This window comes from Convolutriloba macropyga, chromosome 12 (assembly GCF_964194025.1).
Source record: "Convolutriloba macropyga chromosome 12, txConMacr16.3, whole genome shotgun sequence".
Taxonomy (NCBI): domain Eukaryota; kingdom Metazoa; phylum Xenacoelomorpha; order Acoela; family Convolutidae; genus Convolutriloba; species Convolutriloba macropyga.
This window is the reverse complement of record NC_134479.1, coordinates 7,395,996-7,420,501: the sequence shown is the minus strand read 5'-3', so window position 1 is coordinate 7,420,501 and position 24,506 is coordinate 7,395,996. Positions and strand designations below refer to the sequence as shown.

At 38.0% G+C, this 24,506-nt stretch overlaps 1 protein-coding gene across 1 annotated transcript; it reads right to left on the bottom strand.

Annotated features, from left to right (window-relative positions):
• Positions 1-3,079: 3,079 nt before the first annotated feature.
• Positions 3,080-18,521, bottom strand: LOC142350963 (uncharacterized). Its single transcript, XM_075402989.1, has 4 exons — positions 17,573-18,521; positions 17,459-17,475; positions 17,041-17,382; positions 3,080-5,014 (listed from the first exon to the last, which is right to left on the bottom strand). Exons 1-4 carry the CDS (start codon positions 18,519-18,521, stop codon positions 3,212-3,214), a joined length of 3,111 nt encoding a protein of 1,036 aa, XP_075259104.1. The 3' UTR covers positions 3,080-3,211.
• Positions 18,522-24,506: the final 5,985 nt, after the last annotated feature.

Below are 24,506 nucleotides of genomic sequence, written 5' to 3'. Positions count from 1 at the left end.
ACTACTTGGCGTTTAAATATATACTAAATTTCCCAACTGGGGCTGCATGTATCAAAAAAATAGGACACACAAAGCTCACAGTTTGTCAACTAATTGATTAATTTCAATAGTCACATTTTTGTTTTTTATTGTATTGTTTATCAAATCTGACTCCATATGCCATGCACATAATTTTTCACTCATTATGTTTGGCCTCAAGCGTTACATAAGAGCGTTTACATCAAAGATCCGAGGCAAAAACTGATAACTCATCAAATAATAAAATTTTGTTGGAGCGATATTTTTGCGTTTTAAAATTGTTTCGTTTGAACAATGAGGGCTAAACTCAGTGGCTATTGAATTTATCAAAATCTACAAAATTTTAAAGACAATCATTCATATTCAAAAATATGCAATTCATTGTAGCTTATTGGCGGGTGAAACAAACTTGGCGTGCTTGGACAGACCTAAAATTTTTGTTAAACTATTGGTTAAATCTTTCAAAATAATTTTATTTTTGCCTATAAAAAATTAAAATTATATAGTAGTCAACTAAGTATAAACACATATATCAAATAAAAAATACAAATGAGCTTAGCAAAAAACTGTAATGAATGACAAAATGTAAGAAGATGCAATAAGCAATAACTCCTTGAAAAAAAACAAAATATTTGAAAACTGCAATGCGTTGTAGAGTTGAAGCTCGAAAAAACCCACCTTAATAAGCAACATGTTGTTAGAGTAATGTTGCGATACAAATCGACAGAAAAGGGCTGATTCGCAGCCGTTTTTTTTTCAGAAAATATCAGTTTATAAGAATTTGGTATTTGTTGAATGAACTATGTCCAAATGTTTTGCAACCCCTAAACTTGTATAAAAATATATATTCAAAAAATATGATAACTCATCTCAAATTGAACTACTTTAGGACTGACAAAATTGTTATTAGTAATTTGATAAGCTTATATAAATAACTTACTTGATAGGTTTGAAGTGGACATAGGTAATAACCTCTAAAGCTCTCTTATCTTTGAATGCTAATTTGCAGTTTGTATCATTGTATGTTTATTATTCAATCAGCAATGCCAGGGGTTTTGCGCAACAATTTACAAGATACGCTTTCTTTTATTTATTGGCAATATTGTCTCGTCGTTAACTATCGTGGAACACAGTGTCCTCAGTGAATTAGATTTTGCATTAGAATGAAAATTTTTGCGCGTACGATAACCGGAGTTAATTAAAATCGACAATAAAAAATTTTGAATCTTGAATAAAACTAAAAAGTGGAAAGCTGAATTTTTTTCAAAGTAAAATGTAGGAGACTTGACACGATGATTACTTGCTTGGGTAATTTGATTTCATGTTGGATTTAGGCATTTCCATAAAAAAAATCCAATGATCAATAAATACTTTGATTTGATAATCGAAGGAAAACCTCAACTACATCAAAAAATTACCTTAAAGTTAAAAAAAATTGAAAAGCCAAATTTAAGAATTATGCACATATACAAACGCAAACAATATGTCTCAAACAATATACCAAATCTATTTTTGGACTTATAATTTTAACAGGGGTTGCTTTGAAGTGGTAATTGTAAGGAATAAACACAAAAAAAACGTTGCATTATATCTGTTCCCGGGTCGAGGTTTTGACGAAAAAGTAATGTAAGAATTGCGGTGAATAGCGGCGAAAAAAAATTTATCGCAAAACGCACTCATCTTTTTGCGATGAAAGCGGTGAAAGCGGTGAATTTTTGTAAGATTTGCTGTTTTTAGCGGTGAATTTTTGTAAGATTTGCAGCAGCTTCTTATTCCACTGCGCAATCTGTCACTTAATTCGAAGCTATTTCATTTGAATTAAAATCAGATTCAATAAAAGTTATGGAAATTAAATGCGTTGAAATTTTGCGAGATTTTTGGTTTTCAGCGGTGATTTTATTTATTTTCACAGCTTAAACGGTGAAAAAAAAAATTCACCACTGCCAACGGGAAGCGGTGAAAATTAAAATTTCACCGCTAAAAACCGCGAATCTTACAAAAAATTCACCGCAAAATATTTAGAGTGATTTTTGGCGGTGAATTTTTCTCAGAGTTGCTATTCTTAGCGGTGAATTCTTTTTTTTTCGACACATTAACCGCGTTCAACGCTACATTTAGATATAATTTATAGAAAAAGTGTTCCATGGATGAAAACTTGTCAAAGCTATCGCTCGTGGTAATTGTGCAGCGTACTAAGCTGATAATTTTGTCTACAGAGTTTAGAATTTCCTTTCATTAGTTTTCTAGTTTTCTTATATGGTTCTTCATTGTTGCAACATTTTTTTTCAAAAGGTACCCAGAGCAAACAGTTGAGTCATATGAGAAATCTGCTCTAATTGATCACTACGCATCTATTAATATTATCAATTTTGCCCACTCTGTTTCTTTCCAAACAGTCCAATCATAGTTTGCAACTCAACTTAATGCTGCTTAGAGAAAACTGGCAAACCCATGTCTGGATCTTTTCAGTATGTAACTTAAAAAGTTTTCAAGAACCTCCTCGACGCAATAAATTCTAAAAAAATTTAGTAAATTTACATAAAATTCGAAACCAGATGAAAAAAACTTTTAATTAACATGCAGATCAACATATAAAAAGTTGATATAAAAAGTGTTTTTCTTGTAGGAAACTGTAGAATACTCTAAGTAGCTCCCCGGGCCGAGGTGTCAACGCTAAAAGTTCAAAATCAAGTAAAATTGTTAGTGACTGCGTTGACTTTATGTAAGATCCACCCTCAGAACGTTGAACAAAAAGTTATAGATCTAAGTATAGATCTCACATAACTTTGCCAAAAACCCTCAGCACTGGTCAAAAGTTTTAATCAAAAGAGGACTTCTCATATCGGCGATCGTTAGGCTAAAACTGAAATTCCGTGGATTGTGGTTCAAGGAGTGAGATTGAAAAATTTTCCTGTAGTTGACAATATACAATATGTTCTTTTAAATTTAACATGTAAGTTAAGAACTTGAAAGCAAAAAAAACTTGATAACTCACAATGCACTTGTTACCCCTGTTGATCGACTTGATGGCACCCGAACTCCACCTGTTGTAGCAGTCACACTGGTAGTCGAAGAGGTAGTAGGTGACGTTGTACTGCTGGTTGTAGAAGATGTAGTTGAAGAAGTGGTAGGTGACGATGTACTGCTTGTTGTAGAAGATGTAGTTGATGAAGTGGTATGTGATGATGTACTGCTAGTTGTTGATGATGAAGTTGATGAAGTGGTAGGTGATGATGTACTGCTTGTTGTAGAAGATGTAGTTGATGAAGTGGTAGGTGATGATGTACTGCTTGTTGTAGAAGATGTAGTTGATGAAGTGGTAGGTGATGATGTACTGCTTGTTGTAGATGATGAAGTTGAAGAAGTGGTAGGTGATGATGTACTGCTGGTTGTTGATGAGCTGGTTGATGATGTGGTAGGTGATGATGTACTGCTGGTTGTTGATGAAGTGGTGGATGATGTGGTAGGGGATGATGTACTGCTGGTTGTTGATGATGTAGTTGATGAAGTAGTAGGTGATGAAGTACTGCTGGTTGTAGAGGATGTAGTTGACGAAGTGGTAGGTGATGATGTACTGCTGGTAGTTGATGATGTAGTTGATGAAGTTGTAGGTGACGAAGTACTGCTGGTTGTTGATGATGTAGTTGATGAAGTGGTGGGTGATGATGTACTGCTTGTTGTTGATGATGACGTGAATGACGTGGTAGATGATGATGTACTGCTTGTTGTAGAAGATGACGTAGATGACGTGGTAGGTGATGATGTACTGCTTGTTGTTGAAGATGTAGTTGATGAAGTGGTAGGTGATGATGTACTGCTTGTTGTAGAAGATGTAGTTGATGAAGTTGTAGGTGACGAAGTACTGCTGGTTGTTGATGATGTAGTTGATGAAGTGGTAGGCGACGAAGTACTGCTGGTTGTTGATGATGTAGTTGATGAAGTGGTAGGTGATGATGTACTGCTTGTTGTTGATGATGACGTAGATGACGTGGTAGGTGATGATGTACTGCTTGTTGTTGAAGATGTAGTTGATGAAGTGGTAGGTGATGATGTACTGCTTGTTGTAGAAGATGTAGTTGATGAAGTGGTTGGTGATGATGTACTGCTTGTTGTAGATGATGTAGTTGACGAAGTGGTAGGTGATGATGTACTGCTGGTTGTAGATGATGTAGTTGATGAAGTGGTAGGTGATGATGTACTGCTGGTTGTTGATGAGGTGGTTGATGATGTGGTAGGCGATGATGTACTGCTGGTTGTTGATGAAGTGGTGGATGATGTGGTAGGGGATGATGTACTGCTGGTTGTTGATGATGTAGTTGATGAAGTGGTAGGTGATGATGTACTGCTGGTTGTAGAGGATGTAGTTGACGAAGTGGTAGGTGATGATGTACTGCTGGTTGTTGATGATGTAGTCGATGAAGTGGTAGGTGACGAAGTACTGCTGGTTGTTGATGATGTAGTTGATGAAGTGGTAGGTGATGATGTACTGCTTGTTGTTGATGATGACGTAGATGAAGTGGTAGGTGATGATGTACTGCTTGTTGTCGATGATGAAGTAGATGAAGTGGTAGGTGATGAAGTACTGCTGGTTGTTGATGATGAAGTAGATGAAGTAGTAGGTGATGATGTACTGCTGGTTGTAGAAGATGTAGTTGATGAAGTGGTAGGTGATGATGTACTGCTGGTTGTTGATGAAGTGGTGGATGATGTGGTAGGTGATGATGTACTGCTTGTTGTTGATGATGAAGTAGATGAAGTGGTAGGTGATGATGTACTGCTTGTTGTTGATGATGAGGTTGATGAAGTTGTAGGTGATGATGTACTGCTTGTTGTTGATGATGAAGTAGATGAAGTGGTAGGTGATGATGTACTGCTTGTTGTTGATGTTGAAGTTGATGAAGTTGTAGGTGATGATGTACTGCTTGTTGTTGATGATGAAGTTGATGAAGTTGTAGGTGATGATGTACTGCTTGTCGTGGAACTCGTAGTAGACGATCTAAATGCGAAAATATTGCGGTACAGATTAACTTATAGGTGATCGTTGTAGTAGTTCCATTTTTAAATAGATTTTTAAATAAAATTTTCCGGAAGAAGGTTGCTGCAAAAACGGAATAAATATTTTTTTTTCAAACTTTCAACTTTCAAGGTCGCCAAAAATGATAGGTGAAAATCTAGAGAGATCTACTTTTCGGAAACTACTCTTTAAGTTTGATAATTACAGATTTTCAAATAAATTAATAAATGAAAAAGCGCGTGTAGACAAATGCATTTTATACACATTAGCAATCTCCTAAAAAGCCTTTCTGATTATGAACTAAGATTATAAATTTAAGCAATTAGTTTGATGATATTCTGTCATAAGCCTGAGAAGTTTTCAGGCTGTAAATTACGTGCCTTTAAAGTAAACTCAGTAACGAAAAGCAATTTTAGTTTAAGTTACTCCACAACACTCTTAAAAGGTCTGCAGCTGTTTTCTAAAGAGAATGATGAAAAATACAATCGGCAACCTAAACAATCTGGATCATTCACTTTACGATTAAAAAACGAAGAAAAGAGAACCAACGTAACCTGATACCATTTTTTCAAACGGTATTTTCCTTGTTGTCTAGTTTTCTTCCATGATTCTTCAGACAATTTTTAAAGGAGGTAGCTCCCATCTTATGCTAGTTGCGATCTTCGTCAAAAAATAAATTACTTGGTTAATAACTATCATACGAATGGTTCAACTTAATAATCTATCAACTGCATTTTGAAAGTCACTTTCATTCAATTTATTTCAATTAATTTCTCTTTCTGTATCGACTCCGTCAAGTTATAGGCAATTTATTTATTCGCCTCTCATCTGTTGAGTATTTATTGAAGAAATATCCCCTATCAAAGGGTGACAATAATAATCAACCATCATGCTGCAACCCGGGTTGGGCTCCCACTGAATTTCATCGATAGATCATAGTTATTTTTATAACAACTCTGTAACGGCTGTTCTCCCACTTATGACGAGGAAAGCTTTACACCGCCCAGTTCGTTTCAGCGGCAACAAATCTGTCCGGATATTGTGTTTTTTGCTATTCGCTTTTGTAACTGTATATCCGCTATATTCTTACCGTTGCATTACAATTTCAGTTCACAACTAACTGCTAATCTTAGTTTTTTCAATATCAAACTGGACTGGGTTTACTACAGATCACAAAAAACGCAATCTTTTTTATGTATACCAGTTCACTCCGATATCTGAACAAATCGAAGACAAAGATATATGTCTAAGACCTGTTTTGCAAAAATATTTAAACTTAACTTAAGTCGAGTTTTGCTCTCTGTACTCACGATTTGAAATCGTCAAAATTTGGGATGCCAACAGTTGAATTATTTCCCAAGTATTTTGTCGATACAGGACACAGTAACCAGTTATTTACTGCTCGAGGAATTGTGCTTCAATACGCACTTTATGTCAATTTTAATATCACAAAATTATCGAGTTTCCGCTCCTTTTTGGTAGTTTTTCAAGCTCTATTTATACTGCTCTACATGTCAAAACTGCATCGTTGATTGGTTGGCTATGACGGCATTAAAAACGTCACTTTTCCATGCAAAACTGACGTCAGGAATTGTTGTGTTGTATTGGAAATCTACGTCAAGTTTTTGGTGAAAAATTGACGTAATTGTTTGGCTTTAAATATATCGTACACCAAAGTTTGAGTAACATATGTCCAATTCAGAGCTGGATTTGTTTGCTTAACAAATATGGGAACTTTAGTTAAGCTCGGCCTTCACATCGCCGGCCCTGTTTTCCTTAGTGAAAACATCTTTCTCGTTTGGCAGTACAGGGGCGAGCTTCACTACTGGTCTCTTGTAAACTCCGGCGTTCGTTCTAACTTTCGTTGATCGAATCACTCCGTCAGACCCTCCCATGGTCTCCACAACTCGACTCAGTTTGTAGTATCCTCGCTTGTCACTCTCTTCGATCAACCAAACGAGATCTCCTTCTTTAAAGTTTTCGTTCGTCGTAGATCTCCACTTTTGCCGGTTATTCAAAGTTGGCAAGTATTCTTTACGAAATCTGTCCCAGATGAGATTTGCATATGCTTGAGTTTGTCGAAAGAGTTTTCTGTGGTCAACAAATTCCTCTGCGCATGGTAGATAGGGTAGGCAAATGTTCTTGTTGCCAAGCAAGAAGTGATTAGTTGTCAATGCTTCTAAGTCCTTAGCATCTGAACTGACCGAAGTCTTGCGTTCATCGTTTGTTCCACAATATACATCGTAGTTGATAGAACGTCCTCGGTGACTGATCTGTTCCCCAACACTGCATACAATGCTTTCTTGCAGCTTCTGACCAGCCGCTCCCATACTCCTCTAAAGTCAGGTGCTGCGGGTGGGTTGAACTTCCATCTGATCCCTTGTTGAATCAAATGTTCTTCGATCCTCTCTTTGTTCCATGCTGCAACATATTCTACAAATTCTCTTTCAGCTCCAACAAAGTTTGTCCCGTTGTCGCTGATCATTGTACTTGGTTTGCCTCTTCGATCAATAAACCTCATAATTGCATTGAGACAACTATCTGTGTCTATCTTGGGTACAACCTCTATATGCACCGCTCTCACAGTTAGACATGTGAACAGACAACACCATCGCTTTTCGTTCCTTCGCCCAATCTTCACAATGAAAGGGCCGAAGTAGTCCAATCCAACATTTGTAAAGGCTGTTGAAGCATCTAGCCGTTCTTCGGGTAGATCTGCCATTACTGGTGCTATCGTTTGTGCTCTGCCCTTTCTGCAGGTTGCACACTTGTTCTTGATTGATCGCAAGGCATTTCGTATGACTAGGATCCACATCTTCTGCTGAACAATGTTTCTTACATGCTCAGTGCCTTCATGCTGATTGTTCTTGTGCTCGTTTCGCAAGAATAATTCAACTGCATGATGTTTCCAATGTAGCAATATTGGATGCTTTGCATCGGAGTCCAATTGAGTTTTGCCTATTCTGCCTTTGGCTCGAATAAGCCCCTCTTCATCTAGAAAGGGTGAGAATTGTAGGATTTTGCTGCTTTTTGGAATTTCCTTGTCAGCCCTGAGAGATTTCATCTCTTCACTAAACTGTTCTTGCTGTAGTAGCTTGAAGATTGTTGCTTTTGCTTTTTCTTGTTCTTCAACGCTTACTATAAGTGTTGCTGGTTTGTGTTTGCTCCTGGCTCGCCGCACATATGCCACTGCATTCACCAGCCTGTTGAAGTTACTGAATCGTTCCCACTGAATAACAGCTTTCTTCTCTACAGTCTGTGTTGCAAAGACCGATGCGGGTATATTCTCTTCATCTGAGGCGAAGACTAGGTTCACTTGCTCTGGCCATACACTTTCTGGTCGCTTCAATCAGGCCGGCCCAGTGAGCCACTCACTCCTCTTGAGTTCTTCAATGTTGATTGCTCTCGTGCCAATGTCAGCTGGGTTGTTGATACCGCTCACATGTTTCCACTGTGAAACATCAGTTGTATCCAGTATCTCAGCAACTCGATTGGCCACAAACACTTGCTGCTTACGATGGGAGCTGTGTATCCACTGTAATACTGTAGTTGAGTCTGACCAAAAACTGCAACTGCTTATCTTCATCTCATGTTCCTTGACTATCTGTTCCTTCAACCTCACTGCCATCACCGCTGCTTGCAGTTCCAAGCGGTGTATTGAAAGATGCCTCATCGGGGCCACCCTGCATTTTCCAATTACAAAGGCTAAGTCGGCTGAGTACTCTTTGGGTTGTGAACGTAGATAGGCCACTGCGCACATCGTGTCTTCAGATGCGTCGGCAAACACATGAAGTTCAATTTTGTCCCTTGCTGTATAGAAGTACCTTCTAGCAATGCTTGTTTCAGCTACAATTGGAAGTTGTTCTTTCAACCTTAGAAATTCTGCTTCCTCACCAGGCTCCACTTCTTTGTCCCAATGTTGTCCATTCTTAGTCCAAATGCCTTTTAGTAGTCGTCTCATGTGAACACTGAACGGAGCAAACAATCTGATCGGGTCAAATACTGAAGAGACAAGTGACAGAATCTTCCTCTGAGTTATTGGAGTTTCAACTTCTTTGTTTGTACCTCTACACACTTGAAGACTATCGTCAGTAACAGTCCACTGTAGTCCAAGCACTGAAGATCCCTCGGCGTTGGGTTCCACCTCGACTTGCTTTGTGTTGCTGATCGACTTCAAGTCCTTTGGGATTGCTTCGGTAACCTCATCGTTGTTGCTTATCCACTTCTTCAGCTCAAATCCGTGTTGAGAGAGAAGAGGTTGTAACTGATTAAAGACCTCGATTGCTTCTTCAGGGGTTTCTACTGATTTGATGAAATCGTCCATGTAGAAGTTGTTGTATTGCCTTTGCTGCTATTGGATACATTTCTTCATTGTCCAGTCCCGCTCGCTTGAGAGCGTAATTTGCACGTGTTGGGAACTCTCAGCTCTATATACGTGTCGCTGATATTCGTATATTTGAACAGGTTCGTTAGTTCTTGGACGCCACAGAAACCTCAAGCAACTTCTGTCCTGTTCGGGAACTTGTACTTGCAGAAACAATGATTCGATATCCGCTGTTAGGGCTATTGGTCCCTCACGAAATCTGAATATCCTTCCGATCAATCCATGTAGTAGATCGGGTCCTGCTAGTAGCTTGTCGTTTAGGCATACTTCTTTGTACTTTGATGCCGCATTGCAAACACGTCTTACTTTGCCAGGCTTGTTCGGGTTTAGCACAGAATGATGAGGCAAATACCATTCCTTCCCGAAGGTGCCTTTCACTTCGGATTCCTCCAGTATCTTTACGAATCCCTTTTCAACATCGGTATCTATTGAGTGTTGATACAAACTTTTCAGGTTTGGGTTTGGGTCCTTTTGGAATCTTCGCTCAAGTGAGAAAAGCTGACCCAAGGCTGAGCTGTACTTGTCCGGCAGGTTTGGCTCTGGTTCACTCCATAGCATTCCCACTTCGTACCGCTCGCCTGTAAACTTCGTCGTAGACTCTAGCATCTTTTGTGCCTGCGGTTCCTTCTTTGACTGACTGACGACGTTGATTTTGGAGGCGTATGTTTCTATGTCCCACCACGTTTGGATATTCTCAGCCACTTTCACATCCTCTGTGAAGGCAAAATGACAAACATTTTGTCTTCTCTTTCCCGTCATGGGTCCACTGACTACCCATCCTAATTCTGTTAGAACGGCGAAAGGTTCACTTTGTGTTCCTATCTTGTAGTCCAATGGGCGTTGTAGCTCGTAAGCATCTTGACCAAGGATGATGCCAACTTCCTTCAAGTTGAAGCTCTTGTTTGGGAGAACACTCAAGTGGTTGAAGCTTTGCTTCAGCTTGCTGTAGTCATAGTTTGTGTTTCCCAACGAAATTGACGGGTGTGCAAACGCTTCGATTGAATGCACCTTTGAATGTAATCCCTTTTTTTAGAGGAATCTTTTCTGTCTTCAGATCCTTCGTTCCGTGTATGCCTGCTATGTTGAGTGTTGCATCGGTGCCTTGGGCTCGTAACTTCTGTTGAACACTTTGATCGATGAATGAAACCGTTGATCCACTATCGAGGAAAGCATATGTGTTCAGCCTGCTGCCACCGCTCTGTATTGAGACAGGAACTATCTGAAGAAAGCTCGTAACTTCGTTACTCTTGTTGATTGTTGCTGCGCTTACGTTGACTGCGTGATTGCCCTCGTCCATTTGGTTTCCTGAGTGTAGCATTCTGTTGTGCTTCTTGGTGCATCCATTGATACCGCACGCATTGACTTTACAATCTTTGATTGCATGTCCTTTGCCCAGACATCCGTAACATAAGCGTTGCTTCCTCACTGCTGCATACCGATCATTCACACTCATATTCCTGAAGAGTGGATAGTTCCAAATCTTGTGAGTGCCATCAGCTAGCGGGCAGTGGTCGTTGTGCATTTGCTTCACTTCTTCGACTTTTGAATTCGCACTGAAGTTCGATGTCTTTGAAAACCGGTTGTCTCTGTTCGTGCTTCTTCGGTCTTCGTCCTTGCGCTCTCCCTTGAAAGCTGAAAACCCTTCATGCACGAATGCTAGTCGTGATAGCCATTTTTCAAACATAATCAGATCAGGCCAGTCTTCATCTTTATCATCAACATTGAACCACCACTTCTCTTTGAGAACTTGAGGTAGTTTATCTACTGCCATATACAGTGTCGAGCTTGATTGCAGATCGCCGATCTGCTTGTACTCTTTGAGCACATTCACAAAGTTTGATACAATAACTGAGAAACTGATCAGACCTGTTGAGTCGTGTGGTTTCACCTGACTAGCCTTGCGAAGACTCTCCAACTGTGCATCGATGATCACATGAGGCCTTCCAAACCTCCTCTCCAGAAAGCTCCAAGCAGCAACATAGAGTTACCCAGAGTAGCCCATTCCAGATATCGCGGACTTTGCCTTGCCTGTCAGGGGGGTCTTGAGATGGCTCGTCTTCTCTGAGTCTGGTATTGGTCGTCTATCCACCGTAGCAATGAACATACTGGACCACTCCGGCCATTGGAGAGGGTTTCCATCGAAGCTGTTCAACTTCAGCTTAGGTAGGTTACTGCTACCTGCATATCCACTGTTGTATCGTAATCCAGCTCTGGGGGAAACGTCCCTGTCTTCAGCACTTGATGAACGGTTTCGATATCGTGAGAACTGACTCTGCCTGTTCAGTTCAGGGTTTGCATCGAAGCGAGCTCTTGCACTGCTTGGGGTTAGAAGGGGGTCGATCCTGCTGGCCCAGTCAGAGACATCTCTTCTCCTTGGGGTCCAGTTGAAGGGTGATTTATCTCGAGCACCAGTTGATTGGGAACGAGCATCATCATTCTCTAATGTTGTTCTTTTCACTTTGCGCTCCAGTTCACGCTCTTGTTCCAGTAGTTGATGCCTGGTTTCCAACTCCTTCATCTGCATCTCGAGCTCTAGATTCCTTCGCTCGAACCTTGCCTGTTCGAGCCGCAACTGTAATTCGAACGCAATATCGAACTTTTTCTTCCGTTCTTCGCGCCTTTGCTTTGCTGAAGATGTTTCAGAAATATTCTCCGTATTCTGATCGTTTGTTATTGTGCCGTTTTGTAGCGTTTGGGTAGCTGAATTGTCCGTTGGATAGTTGTTGTTACTCTCACGTTCGTTCACTGCTTGATTCGTGTTGCTTTGCTCTGTATTCATTTCTGGTTACGTGCCGTTGCTTATATATGCAAGCCAATGAATATTCAGATTTGCTTTGCACTCCCTTGCCTGCTGTAGTTGTTCTTCAAGAAAGTTTGTTGGGTAGGGTGCAAGTTGGTTACGACCCTGCAATTGCTTGGGTATTTCTTCCTCTAGTAAATGAACAGTCTGTTGATAGAGTACCTTTAGTTTGTTGGGTCGGTCTGAATCTGCAATTATTCTCTGACCAAGTCTTCTTTTAGTGTTGACTTCGTCCACTAACTCTTGAAGCTTGTTGTCGTGCCTTTGAACTGTTGCCTGAAGCTGTTCTCTGCTGATTGTGCTTGAATTGCCTGGGTGCTGTTCGCTTTTGCTTTGCTTCTTGCTTTTACGCAGGGTTAGCCAATCGTATGGGACTATAGCTGCTTCAGTGAATTGAACTCTTCGCTCTGCCTCACTGGTGTTGCGTTGTTGTTTCGTTTGATTTTCTTTAGTGGGTGCCTTTGACACTCTCTTCATCAGATTGGACAGCAGTTTGCCTTCCACTGTCCGGGTCGGCGAACCAAATGTAACAGCTGCTCTCCCACTTATGACGAGGAAAGCTTTACACCGCCCAGTTCGTTTCAGCGACCACAAATCTGTCCGGATATTGTAATTTTTGCTATTCGCTTTTGTAACTGTATATCCGTTATATTCTTACCGTTGCATTACAATTTCAGTTCACAACTAACTGCTAATCTTAGTTTTTTTAATATCAAACTGGACTGGGTTTACTACAGATCACAAAAAACGCAATCTCTTTTATGTATACCAGTTCACTCCGATATCTGAACAAATCGAAGACAAAGATATATGTCTAAGACCTGTTTTGCAAAAATATTTAAACTTAACTTAAGTCGAGTTTTGCTCTCTGTACTCACAATTTGAAAACGTCAAAATTTGGGATGCCAACAGTTGAATTATTTCCCAAGTATTTTGTCGATACAGGACACAGTAACCAGTTATTTACTGCTCGAGGAATTGTGCTTTAATACGCACTTTATGTCAATTTTAATATCACAAAATTATCGAGTTTCCGCTCCTTTTTGGTAGTTTTTCAAGCTCTATTTATACTGCTCTACATGTCAAAACTGCATCGTTGATTGGTTGGCTATGACGGCATTAAAAACGTCATTTTTTCCATGCAAAACTGACGTCAAGAATTGTTGTGTTGTATTGGAAACCCACGTCAAGTTTTTGGTGAAAAATTGACGTAATTGTTTGGCTTTAAATATATCGTACACCAAAGTTTGAGTAACATATGTCCAATTCAGAGCTGGATTTGTTTGCTTAACAATTATGGGAACTTTAGTTAATCTCGGCCTTCACAAAATCCATTGGTGCATTGTCGATGTTTCCCTACCATTTTTTCTCAAGTCACAGACAATGCATTGATGGGATATGTTTGAGTCTGACGGAAGCATGAAAGATCCATGAAAACTTATTCCAAGTATCAAATAAACGTTAATTTCTTGTCGCCATTCGTACACTTGTATGCTTTCTACGTCCTTTTTCTTGTTTTGCTATTTTATTGACTGTTAGGGATCAATCTCGCAATCTGTCGTTGAAGAGCCTGTCTTCTTATGTCTTTTTTGCAACAAGTAAAATAAAATTTTAACCATAAGATTAAGTATACTTGAAAAAAACAGTACTTCAAATCATTCAAGCACAACTTATAAACATCAATCAGTTTTTTTAAACAATCACATTCTGTAATTTTATTCTCATTGGCTTCTTCCTAAAAAAACTTTTAAAAATTCCTACGTTACTATTCAAAGGAACTTTTTCATGTTGTGAGAGCAAAAAATCATTCAACGTTTTCCGAAAAATGTTTCCATTTTTTGCCAACCGCAGCCGTTTTGGTAACTTATCCCATTTTTGTACGATTGACAAACAATCGAATTCGTTTCACAGTTGGTTTTGACATTCTCATTTTGAATTATTTTGTTCGATTGTGCTGATGAAGACTCCAGTACCTGTGAAAATTTGCAGAATTTTCAGGTCTGGCTGTGTCATAATTAAATATGATAAGCGACATTATTGCTATTCTTAGCTCAGCTTGCAGGAACTCTGTCTGTATCAGAAGTAATTTGTCATAAATTTTGCGTAGAAAGCATACATTTATACCCCAGTTAATCTATCGATTAATGCGTTTCAGTTTCTTTTGCAGATGAATTTTGAAAAAAAGATTGCCGGGAACTATAGGAATGAAAGCACAAAAGATTTTAATAATAAAATGCGCGCGTTCCGGGGAAATTAATATCTGATTAGGTATAATTATCTTATAACATGAGCCATCTTTTTTAACGTTTTATTCAGCTGCTCATCAAGTTTAATGTTCTTGTCAATTTGAAAACCAAATTATCTGCAAAATTTTAGTGTTGTGAGATTTTTGTTTATATAAAAATTGGATCCCAAAATAAACATTTTGCAAGAAAAAACATAAGATCGGTTTTGTTCGTATTCAAAATAAAATTGTTCTTCTACATATTTCTCTGTATTCTGGAAAACTTCTTTGAATTTTCCATGTTAATTACTTTCCGTTCCACAACAGACAACATTTGTGTCTTCTGCGAATTAATGTTTATAAAAAATGATAAATCGTTAAGATATCAAAGAAAAACTAGGGGATCTAAAATAATTTCATGTGGCACACCATGATTCACAATTTTACAATCAGAAAACATGCGGTTAAATTTTAATTAATGTCTGCTGTTAGCAAGAAGTTGAAAGATCAGTTCTTTCGCTTCCAAGGGAAAACCATAAAATTAGGTTTTTTAAAAAAATGCTATGCAAAATGGAATTAAAAGCCTTTGCAAGATCTAGAAACATAGCAACAGTTTCTTTGCTTTGATCTAAAATAGACGTAACTGTTTCATTTAGTTGTAATACTGCATCAGTTGCTGATTTTTTTCTGACATCTGAATTGCTCATTAATTAATTTTTTTGCATATCAATGAAATCTGTCATCTGAGTCAGAAGGAGGCGCTCAAACAACTTTGCAAATTTCAGAGTTACAGAAATTAGTTGATAGTTTGTACTATCAAATTTACCATCGTTTCAATAATAGGTGATACAGAGGCTAGTTTTTAGTTGGGACAATTTTTCCCTTATGCACTTGTTTAAGGCGAACTGTAGATGTAATTTTATAGCTAAAATGCATGAGTTTATGAGAGGAACTGATAATTCATCAGGTTCTGCTGCTTCGTTATTGTCCAGCGAGTCAATGACTGAATACAATTCTTTTCTTTTCACAGCTCTGAATGTGAATTCAGGTATGTGAATTTTATTAGGGTACTTACATGCAATATCTGAATCTTTGAAAACCTCTAGATTAGCAAATGATCTAATTAGACTATTGAAGATGTTTGTCGGATCCCTTTAAATTTCGGCACTATCTAATCCGATTTTTATCAAACTTGACGCCTTTTTCAATCGAACTGATCTTATGTTTAATGAGTTTCGTATTTTTCTTTGATTGTTGGTAGTCTTTTGAAAAAATAGTGCCATAATTGTTTTGCGCCTCCCCTATTCTCCTATAAACTAATTTTCTTACACGCTTAAAATCTTTGTACGCCTCATTGTCAGCATTTTTTTCCATTTGTTGGAAAAAACATTTTTGGTTCAATCAAATAATTTAATTTTTTGTTAACCAGGGCTGAGAGTGTTTAAAATTTATATCATTTATTTTTTAGTCTGGATCGGTGCTTGTTCCTTAAAAATTTTGTCGATAGTATCGGAGACTGAATCATACATATCGTTGCCAACCGAACATTGGTTGATATTCCACCATTCTGCAAGCGCAAGATCTCTGTTTAATTTCTAAGTCACAGTAACACAAAATATTGTTAAATGGTGTTATTTAAATACTTTGCATATTCGCTGCGTATAATATAATGATTGCAAACTTTCAGCCAATAGGATGCGCTTTCATGAAATTACCACGATCTATAGAATTGAAATTTGATTTCTATGAAATTACTATGTTCCATTGACGGACTTTTTAGACTATGAATTGGCCCTGATGCATTCAGGGATGAAATTTTTAAATCTAAAACTAAAACTAAGCTATTAAACTAAAACTTGTTTACAAAAGCAAACACTGAAATCGCAATCTCACATTGTAAACATATTATTCGCAATAATTAATAACATAGTTTTTGTTTCAAGATCTTTACTCTTTTGGTGAAAACCTAATTTACTTGTTTCCAGAAAACATTGAGAACTGCCTCAAATCGTCTAAGCAAGCATACGCAAGCCCGTTCAACAAATACTCGATATTCCAAAAAATCGAGTAGATGTACATAAAAGGCTAAACCAGATGAAAAAGCTTGTACATACCATCAAGTTTAACCCATACAAAGAAGACATAACTAGTGGTTTTCTTGTAAGAAACTGTAGAATACTCTAAGTACCTCCCCGGGCCGAGGTGTCAACGCTCAAATTTCAAAATAAGTAAGAGTGTCGGTGAATGCGTTGAATTTATGTAAGATTCACGCTCAGCACGTTGAAAAGAAAATTTCGCCGTTTCTAAGTGTAGATCTTACATAAATTTGCCAAAATTCCTCAGCCCTGGTGCAAAGTTTGAATCAAAAGAGGACTTCTCATATCGGCGATAGTTAGGCTGAAAATGAAATTCCGTGGGCTGTAGCATTTTGGCCCTCTCAACCGGACCAGTGTGCATACAAATCACATGGATTGGGGTTTAAGGAGTGAGAGTAACCTATTGTCCTCTAATTAAATATATACTATTTTTTCTTTTAAAATTAACAAGTTAGTAAAGAACTTGAAAGCGTCAAGAAAAAAACAAAAAAGGGATAAACTCACAGTGCACTGGTTACACCTGTTGATCGACTTGACGGGGCCCGAACTCCACCTGTTGTAGCAGTCACACTGGTTGTCGAAGAGGTAGTAGGCGATGTTGTACTGCTGGTTGTAGAAGATGTAGTAGATGAACTGGTAGGTGATGAGGTACTGCTGGTTGTAGAAGATGTAGTTGATGAAGTGGTAGGTGATGACGTACTGCTGGTTGTTGATGATGTAGTAGATGAAGTGGTAGGTGATGACGTACTGCTGGTTGTCGATGATGTAGTAGATGAAGTGGTAGGTGATGAAGTACTGCTGGTTGTAGAAGATGTAGTTGATGAAGTGGTAGGTGATGATGTACTGCTAGTTGTTGATGATGAAGTTGATGAAGTGGTGGGCGATGATGTACTGCTGGTTGTAGAAGATGTAGTAGATGAACTGGTAGGTGATGAGGTACTGCTGGTTGTAGAAGATGTAGTTGATGAAGTGGTAGGTGATGACGTACTGCTGGTTGTTGATGATGTAGTTGATGAAGTGGTAGGTGATGACGTACTGCTGGTTGTTGATGATGTAGTAGATGAAGTGGTAGGTGATGAAGTACTGCTGGTTGTAGAAGATGTAGTTGATGAAGTGGTAGGTGATGATGTACTGCTAGTTGTTGATGATGAAGTTGATGAAGTGGTGGGCGATGATGTACTGCTGGTTGTAGACGATGTAGTTGATGAAGTGGTAGGTGATGATGTACTGCTAGTTGTTAATGATGAAGTTGATGAGGTGGTGGGCGATGAAGTGCTGCTAGTTGTTGACGATGATGTTGATGAAGTTGTAGGTGATGATGTGCTGCTAGTTGTTGATGATGAAGTTGATGAAGTGGTGGGCGATGAAGTGCTGCTAGTTGTTGACGATGATGTTGATGAAGTGGTAGGTGATGATGTGCTGCTGGTTGTTGATGATGTAGTCGATGAAGTTGTGGGTGATGATGTGCTGCTAGTTGTTGATGATGAAGTTGATGAAGTGGTAGGTGATGATGTGCTGCTAGTTGTTGATGATGTAGTCGATGAAGTTGTAGGTGATGATGTGCTGCTAGTTGTTGATGATGAAGTTGATGAAGTGGTAGGTGATGATGTGCTGCTAGTTGTTGATGATGTGGTTGAAGAAGTTGTGGGTGATGATGTGCTGCTAGTTGTTGATGATGTGGTTGAAGAAGTTGTGGGTGATGATGTGCTGCTGGTTGTTGATGATGTAGTCGATGAAGTTGTGGGTGATGATGTGCTGCTAGTTGTTGATGATGAAGTTGATGAAGTGGTAGGTGATGATGTGCTGCTAGTTGTTGATGATGTAGTCGATGAAGTTGTAGGTGATGATGTGCTGCTAGTTGTTGATGATGAAGTTGATGAAGTGGTAGGTGATGATGTGCTGCTAGTTGTTGATGATGTAGTCGATGAAGTTGTGGGTGATGATGTGCTGCTAGTTGTTGATGATGTGGTTGACGATCTAAACATCGCAACAGAAACATTCGTATTTGATTTTTAAATTTTCAGTTTGATATTTGAACTTGGGCCGGGAGCTAAAGCGAAAGCGGTGTTGTTATCGGAATTCAGTTAATTAGAAGTTTTTTTTGTTCTGGTGCCTTTCGATGAAACTTATACGCGAAAAACGCAATATTAATTGTCCAAAATCTGAAAACCTCGGTTACTCACTTGAAGTTCACTATTATTTTTACTTAAGAAAAACTAAAGGCAAGATGGTAAATAAAGAGAATTCCATCGAATTCTGCCAAAACAATTACACTCTTTACAAGAGGTGGATCTTTCGCACTAGAGCCCTCTAGTTTAGTGGTCAGGTAGCGGAGAGCCCCCCCTTCGCTCCCATTACCGTAATTATACCTGAATGGAGGGGGGCTAACGAAAAACGGAAAGATCCAATAACTATTTCAAGGGGAAGTTGTAATGATTCCCATGATCAGACATCATTTTGGGGTAAAAAGCTTGATCCAAAATTATGAAGGAAGAAAAAAAGATGAACGCAAATTTTGTCCGACTTGCGCCTTTTAAAATACTCAACCATCAAAACATCCGGCCGTTGTATTGTTACTTTAACTTATATGCCATTTTAATAGCAATCTTTTGCAAAATCTAGAACTGAATTGTCTCCCCTCCCCGTACAGATTATAACCCCTCCAATTGATACTTTTACTTTTACTTAATGGTCTTTATAAGTTGTTATGGCTAGACTAGGTTAAAGTTATTTTCGAGCTATTATCATTACTAATCGGTTGTTTGCAGACAAGGCCAGAAATATAATGGATTTATTGTCACGAACCTGGAAAACCTTGAAAATTATCGTGATCATCCATTTAATTGTAGTTACGATTAAAAAATTATTAAACATTTAACTAAAAATCATCATGTGATATTACGCTGAAAAGTGCTATCAAGCACAGAATTGATCTAAGAAAAAACTCAAAATTCAAAAAATCAAAACTAACAAAAAATATGTTCTCTTAACAACAAAATTCTTCAGAAAAATTATCAACAGAATACACAGAGAAGGCAAAGGTGAGCAAAACTCCGAACAGCAAAAATATACTTTGCCCTACTTACAGTGCACTTGTAACACCAGTCGATCTACTGGATGGAGCACGAATTTCTCCTGTTGTAGCAGTAACACTGGTAGTCGAAGAGGTAGTAGGCGATGTTGTACTGCTGGTTGTTGATGATGAAGTTGACGAAGATGTAGGTGACGATGTGCTGCTGGTTGTTGATGACGAAGTTGATGAGGTGGTAGGCGATGATGTGCTGCTGGTAGTAGACGATGTGGTTGATGATGTGGTAGGTGAAGATGTGCTGCTGGTGGTAGATGATGTCGTTGATGAAGTGGTAGATGATGACGTACTGCTGGTTGTTGATGACGAAGTTGATGAGGTGGTAGGCGATGATGTGCTGCTGGTAGTAGACGATGTGGTTGATGATGTGGTAGGTGAAGATGTGCTGCTGGTAGTAGATGATGTCGTTGATGAAGTGGTAGATGATGACGTACTGCTGGTTGTCGATGAAGTTGTAGGAGATGATGTGCTGCTAGTAGTAGACGATGAGGTTGATGAAGTGGTTGGTGATGATGTGCTGCTGGTTGTTGAAGATGAAGTTGATGAAGTGGTGGGTGATGATGTGCTGCTGGTTGTTGACGATGTAGTTGATGAAGTTGTAGGTGAAGATGTACTGCTGGTTGTTGATGACGAAGTTGATGAGGTGGTAGGTGATGATGTGCTGCTGGTAGTGGACGATGTGGTTGATGATGTCGTAGGTGAAGATGTGCTGCTGGTAGTAGATGATGTTGTTGATGAAGTTGTAGATGATGAGGTACTGCTGGTTGTAGATGATGTGGTAGGCGATGATGTGCTGCTGGTAGTGGACGAAGTGGTTGATGATGTCGTAGGTGAAGATGTGCTGCTGGTAGTAGATGATGTCGTTGATGAAGTGGTTGGTGATGATGTGCTGCTTGTTGTTGATGATGAGGTTGATGAAGTGGTAGGTGACGATGTACTGCTTGTTGTTGACGATGAAGTTGACGATGTGGTAGGTGAAGATGTGCTGCTGGTTGTCGACGATGTTGTTGATGATGTGGTAGGTGACGATGTGCTGCTGGTAGTAGATGATGTTGTTGACGATGTGGTAGGTGAAGATGTGCTGCTGGTTGTTGATGACGAAGTTGATGAGGTGGTAGGTGATGATGTGCTGCTGGTAGTGGACGATGTGGTTGATGATGTCGTAGGTGAAGATGTGCTGCTGGTAGTAGATGATGTCGTTGATGAAGTGGTTGGTGATGATGTGCTGCTTGTTGTTGATGATGAGGTTGATGAAGTGGTAGGTGACGATGTACTGCTTGTTGTTGACGATGAAGTTGACGATGTGGTAGGTGAAGATGTGCTGCTGGTTGTCGACGATGTTGTTGATGATGTGGTAGGTGACGATGTGCTGCTGGTAGTAGATGATGTTGTTGACGATGTGGTAGGTGAAGATGTGCTGCTGGTGGTCGACGATGAAGTCGATGAGGTGGTAGGTGACGATGTGCTGCTGGTAGTAGACGATGTTGTTGATGATGTGGTAGGTGACGATGTGCTGCTGGTTGTTGAGCTGGTGGTCGATGATCTGAAAAACTTCGGAGGTCCATTCTGTTTAAATGATATGAGACAAATACCAAAGAATTGTCACATTGGTTGTGAAAGGGTAGATACATTTTGTTCTCTTTATTTTTGTGGTGTCGTCAATCCTGGCTTTTTATACTGAGTCATATAGCCCATATAAAAGGTACTCTGTAACAGCAGTTGCCGCAAATGACAGACTAGTGATATGTTCGAACATAATAGATGAAAATTATGAAATGCTCTATTTTACAATTTTGGAATATATTTTATTATACGTTAATAATAGAGTTTTTCAAATACCATTTCATTGCTTGGAGAAAAGTTAAAAAGTGGCACTCTTTAAAAAAACTGTCAAAAATTTAATATTAAACAAATCTTTTATTCCGCTATGCAGATAAATCAAAACTATATTTATTTTTCAAATAAAAATTTAATTAGTCAACTTTTTTGATTTTGAAGCACATTCAAGCATGTAACAGGAAACTTACATACAAAACATTCAGTTTCAAGTTAAAAACACAAAAACATTCTGAAACCGCATTAATTCAATTAGTTAGTCTAAATTCAGAAACATAGAGTGGCACAGTAAACATGTGTTAAAAATATGTGTAATTTGCTCAAATTTATTTTTTCATCTGTAATAATTTTAGTTAATTTTAAACTTTTAGATCAGAAATTTATTCTTCAGTACCGCATTAAGCAAAGCGTCCCTAATTTGACCAATTTCACGTAAGCAATGTTCAATAAATCAATTTTTATTTTTTAGGAAGAAAACAATCAGATGAAAATTATATAAAGTGATTCCTTAAGAAAATTGATTGATGTTTATAATTTGTGCTTGAATGATTCGAAGTACTGTTTGTTTCACGTATATTTAACCATATGGTTGCAATTTTAATTTATTTGTTGCAAAAAAAACAAAGACAAAGGAAAACGTTTAAGCAGTTTGGATGGAAGAATGACTAGTTCAAAAAGAAAAAGTTTAGTTTTTCAGTGAATCCGGCTCCGAAACAGTTTGAAACATATTCCATACAAGTTCGGCGCAAGTTCAAATCAACTTTCATTTGTTATTTTGTGATAATAGCAGTTATTGATTTGTGATGGAGTGGTTTAAAATCATGTTGAACGATTTTTATCATTGTTTAGACATTCTAGCCCCAAATTTGGATTTTTTGTAAGGACTTTAGGGAAGTAGATGCCAGGATTCAGAAGAAACAAAACACATGATTTTCATGAATGTGAAATAAAAATGAAAAAATTGTCCAACAGAATTTTTTTCAACACATTTGATTGATGCTTTTCAAAATCTACAGACGAAATTTGTAAAGTAATTTCTTTTAACGAAAAACGATTTTTCTAATTATAGTTGAAAACTTCCAGTCTATGACAGATAATCAGCAAAAAATAATCATTCCTCTACAAAAATTGAATGTGGTTTATCTTTAAAGAACATTAAAGTAAAAAAAGAAGGAAATAATGCATCAATCTGAGTAGTTATGAGTAAGCAAAATAATCCACAAGCTCGGTGTAAAATGATGAAATCATAACTTCAGAAATTTAATTCCTTAAGTTCCTGAACAAATTAAAACAAGCAAACAGCTGTACGTGAAGCTGCTTGGATTTCCTAATGAAGTAATCACTGTGTTTAGTTTTGGAAAGTCATTATAGGAATAAATGAAAAGCATTTAGTCGTTTAAGAAAAACTGATTTCAAAACAAAACTGGGGAGTCGAAAACCTATAAGGATAGAACTTTGAAGCACAGTTATTTAACCAACTGTCTTTGACTAACCAAAGAATGTTTGACATCCTAAATCAAGTACAGTACCTGTAATTTCAAAGTATAATTTTTGCGGTAAGCATATATATATATATATATATATATATATATATATATATATATATACATGTATATATATAATTCAAACAATTTTCTTTGACAGCTTCAAATTCTTACTCATATAGAATTCGATAAAACCCAACTTTTTCACAACCATTACTGATTTTGTTCATGCTGTATGTTGTTATACATTAACAATCTCAGAAAAAGTATTTGATCCGCAAAACCCTCATTCAGAGATTTTAAGAAATTTTCAGGATGCTATTTTTGTCATTGAAAAATGAGAGCTGAAGTTTCTTAAAATACTGTATTTTGATTAGAGAACATTATACATAAAAGGGCAGGCTCAATATTTTACACTTGGTGTCAATGATAAATTTCGTTGCAAAATCTACAGATTTTGTATGGTGGCATAACTTTTTTAAAAAAGCATTGTCAGCAAAACATTCTGAACTATTTTAGCAAAATTTTAAGTAGCATTGAATTTTTCACCTCGGAGACAGTTTATTGTTTTTGAACAAGGCGAACATCGGATATTATTAATTTTGAGTAAACAATCGAAAGTGATTCTGTTGTGTGAAGAATTCTTGTTATCTACCAATTTGTTTGGTTGGCTCTATCTTTCAAAAAAATTCTACCTAACTTTTAAGGGTTTAAAATTGCAAAAAAATGATGATTCTCCCTGTTTTCCCGGAGTACTGTGACCTGTAATGTGTTAAGCCTGAAAAATTGTTTTGAAAATCTATTGCCATTGATAGGAAAAATGTTGTTCTCCGAGTCTTACGTTTTGAGATATTTGTAAAAAACCCGACCTGTAAACAATTTTGCTGGAAAACTCCAAAAGGCCGGGAAATATTAGATTTTGTGAGCTGCTATTTTGCTTCCTATCAATTACCCTTTGATACGAGCACAAAAATTTGGTCGTTATAGCTTTAAAGTGAGCAACTATGGGAAAACGTATGGTGACAAAAAAGCGCGCTAAAACCTTATCAATATTATATGAGATGTCTAAATGCATAACCTCACGATGGTTACAAACATCAGCTTTATTATATATTAAAACTAATAGCAAGCAGTACCTGAACGACCGACTTTAGTTTGAATTTTTTGTGCAGAAACTGGTTAAAGATAACAATCTTCCTTATCAGTCTTTGAAATCAAAGAAAACCAGTAAGCATTACAAACTAACAGTGCACTAGTTACGCCAGTAGAGCGACTTGATGGCGCTCTGATCTCTCCAGTTGTAGCTGTAACACTAGTAGTGGAGGAGGTAGTAGGTGATGTTGTACTGCTTGTCGTTGAAGAAGTAGTTGATGAAGTCGTTGGCGATGATGTGCTACTGGTTGTTGACGATGTAGTTGATGAAGATGTAGGTGATGATGTGCTGCTTGTCGTTGATGATGATGTCGATGAAGTGGTAGGGGATGAGGTACTGCTGGTTGTTGATGATGAAGTCGATGAAGTGGTAGGTGATGATGTACTGCTGGTTGTTGAAGATGTTGTCG

Coding starts and splice junctions, on each gene's coding strand:
- LOC142350963 (XM_075402989.1), bottom strand. CDS start 18,521: ATGTTTAGATCGTCAACCACATCATCAACAACTAGCAGCACATCATCA. Junction 5,015..17,040: donor ACAGGTGTAACCAGTGCACT/GTGAGTTTATCC, acceptor TTTCGCATTTAG/ATCGTCTACTACGAGTTCCA.